Source organism: Lepidothrix coronata, unplaced genomic scaffold, assembly GCF_001604755.1.
Source record: "Lepidothrix coronata isolate B3197 unplaced genomic scaffold, Lepidothrix_coronata-1.0 Scaffold349, whole genome shotgun sequence".
Classification (NCBI taxonomy): domain Eukaryota; kingdom Metazoa; phylum Chordata; class Aves; order Passeriformes; family Pipridae; genus Lepidothrix; species Lepidothrix coronata.
In genome coordinates, this window is record NW_016690529.1 from 108255 (window position 1) to 113895 (window position 5641).

Here is a 5641-nt window from a genome sequence, read left to right on the forward strand (position 1 = left end):
AGGATCCTCTGGATGCTGCGGTGGAGGATCTGGTGGTGGATCCTCAGGAGGGAAGATCATCATTGGAGGCGGAGGTGGTGGAGGATCCTCTGGATGCTGCGGTGGAGGATCCGGTGGTGGCTACGGGAGGGGAGGAGGATATGGGGGGGGCAGTGGGGGATCAGGCCAGAAGATCATTATCAGCTCTGGGGGTGGAGGAGGAGGAGGCTCCTCTGGATGCTGCGGGGGAGGATCTGGTGGTGGATCCTCAGGAGGGAAGATCATTGGAGGTGGAGGTGGTGGAGGATCCTCTGGATGCTGTGGGGGAGGATCTGGTGGCGGCTCCTCGGGCCAGACCATCATCATCAGCTCTGGAGGTGGCGGCGGAGGCTCCTCCCAGTCCTCCCAGCAGAAGTGCCCCATCGCCATCCCCAGCATATCCCACCAGTCCAAGCAGAGCTGCTGCTTCCCCTCCGGCCAGAAGTGACAGCCAGGGCAGCTCCAGGTCCAGCAGGACCAGCCCAGCTGTGCCTTCCCAGTTTGCTGCTCCCTCCGTGCACACCCTCTGCCCTTGTGTCCCCTTGGTGCTACATCCCAGAGCTGTGAATTCCCAGGTGGCTCCTCTGTGCCATCAATGTGACAGGAAATAAAGATTTCGGTGTCCAGACAGAACTGGTTGTGTGAGGTTGCTTTTAGCCTTTGTCAGGCCCCTGTTTACTTCCCAAAAAAATGAATAATGCATCAAAAAGATTCTGCTGTGGAATATTCTCCGGCCTCCAGTGCTGGAGCAGGGGGTTGTTGACAGATCTTCCCTGAGAGAAACCTCCTTGTGGAAGCAGATGGTCATTGTCCCTCTGGCAAATAACATCCCTCAGGGTTTGCAACTTTAACCTGGGAAATTGCTCCACCTCACTTTTTCCTTCCCAAAGAAATCCCAAAAGCTGGGTGCAGAAATCAACAGAAAGTCGTGGAATTATGGAATGGTTTGGGTTGAAAGGGACCTTGAAGTTCACCCAGTTCCATCCCCTGCCATGGGCAGAGACACTTTCCACTATCCCAGGTTGCTCCAGCCTGGCCTTGGACACTCCCAGGGATGGGGCAGCCACAGATGCTCTGGGCAACCTGTGCCAGGGCCTCCCCACCCTCACAGGGAACAATTCTCCATAGGGGAGATGCTCTAGTCCCTTTATCAACTTTGTGGCCCCCTCTGGACTTGCTCCAACAGTTCCATGCCCCTCTTACATTGGGGACACCAGAACTGGACTCAGTGTTCCATGTGGGATCTCACCAGAGCAGAGTAGAGGGGGAGAATCCCTTCCCTCACCTGCTGCCCACGCCCATTTGGATGCAGCCCAGGGCTGCTTTCCTCTCAAAGTGGGAAAGTCCTCTCAAAGAGGACTCCCAAAGCCACCTTTGGGACAGGTGTGATTAGTCCTGGGTCCAGTGAACTTGAAGCCAAGAGGGGTTTTGTCCATCTCACAAACATGATTGTGAGGAGGAAACAGAATCAGGACTAAAGGGAATCATTTGCCATTCAAACTCCTGAGGGATCCTGACTGACCAGCTTCTGCCTCTTGGACAAAAACTGGGGAGTTCTTCTTACCCCAGCAGTATCTTCACCATGTCCCACACTATCAACACTGGCACTGCTGGGCATGAAGGAAGCTCTGGGAAAAGGGATTCTGGGATCTGGCCAAGGGTTTTTCCTCTCTCACAGCAACACACCCCAGGGTGAGGTGTTTGCAGTGGTGAGACTGAAAGGTGACCTGACCTGCCAGCCCATCCTGGGGGTGATGGCACTGCAGGGCAGAGGAGGGCCCAGGCAGAGCCCTGGGCAGCGTGGCCCTAATTTGGGGCAGCCTCCACCACAAAGCCTTTCGCCCCCCCCCTTCCCTTTACCCAGCACAGGGATCAAAGTTGCTTTGTAGGCTGGGAGAGGCTGTGGCAGTGCCAACCCCTCCAGCAGCTCTGGATCCAGCCACACTTCTCCTCCACACCTGGCAGGTACCAAACAAGTCCATGTGCTGCAGGTTCAGCGTTTCCAGTCCAGGGTCCAACCTTGGGGTCTCCACAACCCATCGTTGGACTGTGAGCCCCTCTCACCACCCTTTCCAAAAGCCTCCACGGCCTTTCCTCACACCCTGGGTCCCAAAGAGCTCCTAATCCTGGGTGTCCCTGTGTGCTGATGAGCTGCTAATCCTGGGTGTCCCTCTGTGCAAGTCCCTACACGTCAGTGCACGGAAGGGATCACGGTGTTGAGATCCTCAGCGGTACAACACCCACGCTCAGCTGAGAGCCAGGACTGCGGTGACACCTCAGATCTGGTGATGAGAGCACAGATAAGGCTCTTTGCACTGGAAGGAGTCCAGAGCAAAGTGAAGGAACTCCCCCTGCATGAGTGTTCCTGGTGCTGATGGTCCTGTCCCCATACCAGAGGGGTTGTGTGTGCACTCCCAAAATCACATTCATGGTGACGGGGCTGGGACCTGCTGCTGTCAGGAGTCCTCACAGCTAAAATCCCCGATTACTCCCTCTCTCCTCAGTGTCCCAGGAGGGTGGATCTGCTGTCAGGCTCCAAGCACGCGTGACGCAGTGGCAGGATGAGTGCTGGGACAGCTGTGCTGGCAAACTGTCCCTCTGCAGCAAGGAAAATACCCAGGTGACTCCCCAGCTCACGTGTGGGAGGGTTGGTCAGTGAGGACCCTCAGAAAATGGGTCCTGCTGAGGCAGAGGAAATGTTTCCTGCCCTAGAGCTCAAGGGAAGGGGCTTGATGGCCTTCAAAGGCATCTTTGCAAACAGAAGGGTTTCAAGACTTTGCTCACTCTGGTTTGGAGGTTGGGACCCCTGGGAGCTGGAGCTGAGCACAGACCTCTCTGCTCAGTCTAACAGCCCCTTCCACCTCAGGCTCCCGAAAGAATGAGGGGAAATGTCCCCCCTGCCTCTGTCACCCTCACAGTGTCCTCTGAAATGGGTCTGGGCTGAGGTGCTCCAGTGCAGTGCTCTCCATCTGAGGAGGTACCTCTGGCCTGTTGAGCTTTTCCCAGCAGGAAAGGACATACTGGACATACTCCCCATCCAGCTCCCCTTCTTGCCAGTCCTCGAGGAAACCCCCTTCTCCAAAATTCTCTGGAGCTCTGCTCTGGCACATCCTTCACCCTCATCCTTCCCATCACTCTCTGGCCCAAACTCACTCCAGTCTCCACCTCTCAGCATCTCCACTCTCTGCTGAGCACCCAAGAAGCTGCAGCTCATCAGAAACACATCAGGGAGCCCCCAGATCAGACCCCAAGAAGCCGTTTGCCCCCAGTGTTCGAGGGCAAGGCTCCCGGAAGCGAATCATTAAATAGAATTATAAACTGTGCTGCAGAAAGTGGTTGATGCATCTCCTTCCCATCACCCCTGTGCTGCAAGTGAGTCAAAGAAGGAGGCAGCCAGAGCCAAGCTCTCTGTCAATAAACCTCTCAGCATTCCTTAGGGTGTCTCACTTCCCTCGGGAGCGCGATGTACACGATATAAAAGCTCACCCATCCCAGGGCTCCTCACTCACCCGCCGCCGAGCATCACACGGTTCCCAGATCCACTGAAGGTAAGGCCGTTGATACGGAAAATTCTGGAACCCCAACGCAGGGAGATCCCTCCACCAGCTGGTCTTTGAGGGTTCTTTGAACAAGGGAACTGTGGTGGCTCCAGAAACCCACCTGATGTGCCAACAGAACTGCCTTCCTTAGAGGGGGGAGTTGCAGCCGATGCTCTGGGGGCTGAATTTTCAGCTGCTGGGAGTTTTGGGCATCCAGAGGGATGAAATGTTTCAGGCTGCCAGCTCGGAGCGTGTCAGAGCATGTGTGCACATGTGTGCTCACGGTCTCCGTGCACACAGAGTGTTCCTGTAACTGCTGTGCCCTGCAGGGCACTCCCTGGGAGCTCACAAGGGTGAGGGAGGTTAAAGCTCCAGGAATGGGGCAAAAGGGGCATTTCCTGGGTCCTCTTCCATTTTTTTGTCTGCTGTGAAGGCTCAGCTGCCCCTCCAAGGTTCTCCTTTCTGACCACCCTGTTCCTTGCAGGTTCCCAGCTCCGAGATGTGCTCCAGACAAAGCTCCGGGGGCTGCCACGGGATGTCCTCCCAGTCCAGCGGGTGCCACAGTGGGGGCTCCTCGTGCCACGGGGGCGGCTCCTCCAGCTACCAGTCCCAGGGCTCCTCCTGCTGCGGGGGCTCCTCTGGCTATGGCCTGGGAGGGGGGTACGGCAGTGGGTCCTCAGGAGGCAAGGTCATCATTGCAGGAGGAAGCAGTGGAGGATCCTCTGGATGCTGCAGTGGAGGATCCAGTGGTGGCTGCGGGATAGGGGGAGGATATGGTGGTGGATCTTCAGGAGGCAAGGTCATCATTGGAGGTGGAGGTTCCAGTGGAGGATGTTCAGGCTATGGGATAGGAGGAGGATATGGTGGCGGATCTTCAGGATCAAAGAGCATCATTGTGGGTGGAGGTAGTGGTGGAGGTTCCTCTGGATGCTGCAGTGGGGGATCCAGCTATGGGCTGGGAGGAGGATATGGTGGTGGTTATGGTGGTTATGGTTCTTCAGGGTCAAAGACCATCATTGTAGGTGGAGGCAGTGGAGGATGCAGTGGTGGCTATGGCGTGGGAGGAGGGTACGGTGGTGGATATTCAGGATCAAAGAGTATCATTGGAGGTGGAATCAGTGGGGGTTCCTCTGGATGCTGCAGTGGGGGATCCTCAGGATACGGCATAGGAGGAGGATACGGAGGTGGTTCCTCGGGAACAAAGGTCATAATTGGAGGGGGAAGCAGTGGTGGAGGTTCCTCTGGATGTTGCAGTGGAGGTTCCTCGGGATATGGGATAGGAGGAGGATATGGTGGTGGTTATGGTGGTGGATCTTCAGGATCAAAGAGCATCATTGTAGGTGGAGGTGGTGGAGGTTCCTCTGGATACTGTGGTGGAGGGTCCAGCTATGGCATTGGAGGAGGGTACGGTGGTGGATCTTCAGGATCAAAGACCATCATTGTGGGAGGAGGCAGTGGAGGTTCCTCTGGATACTGTGGTGGAGGGTCCAGCTATGGCATAGGAGGAGGATATGGTGGGGGTTCTTCAGGAGGGAAGATCATCGTGGGAGGTGGTGGAGGATCCTCTGGATGCTGCGGGGGAGGATCCGGGGGCGGCTCCTCGGGCCAGACCATCATCATCAGCTCTGGAGGGTCCTCCCAGTCCTCCCAGCAGAAGTGCCCCATCGCCATCCCCAGCATCGTGTCCCAGCAGTCCAAGCAGAGCTGCTGCTTCCCCTCTGGCCAGAAGTGACAGCCGGGGCAGCTCCAGGTCCAGCAGGACCAGCTGAGCCTCTGCCGGCACCTCCAGACCTGGCTCTGATTGCCTGCTCCTTCCCTTGTGTCCTCTCCTCTTCCCTGGATGCTGCATCCCTGTGCTGAGAACGCCAGGACTTACCCCGTGCCCTGCTGCTGGTGTTGGGAAGCCTTTGATAACGTTGTGCTGCTTTTCCAAAGGCCCTTTTTATATCTAATAAATATTATAATAGCTCAAAACTGCCTTTTTTGGGAAGTTTGTTTATTTCTCATGTTACCAACCAGCATCTCCTGGTCTTGGAAGGCAGAAATCTGTCTGATGAGGTGCTTCACTCCTCCTTGTAAAGGAG

General features: G+C 56.2%; 1 protein-coding gene across 1 annotated transcript; it reads left to right on the forward strand.

Annotated features, from left to right (window-relative positions):
* The first annotated feature begins 3570 nt into the window (after window positions 1-3570).
* On the forward strand, window positions 3571-5289 carry LOC108509254 (loricrin-like). Its single transcript, XM_017838598.1, has one exon. The coding sequence runs from the start codon at window positions 4057-4059 to the stop codon at window positions 5287-5289; it is 1233 nt and encodes a 410-aa protein (XP_017694087.1). The 5' UTR covers window positions 3571-4056.
* The last annotated feature ends 352 nt before the right edge of the window (window positions 5290-5641 follow it).

Coding starts and splice junctions, on each gene's coding strand:
- LOC108509254 (XM_017838598.1), top strand. CDS start 4,057: ATGTGCTCCAGACAAAGCTCCGGGGGCTGCCACGGGATGTCCTCCCAG.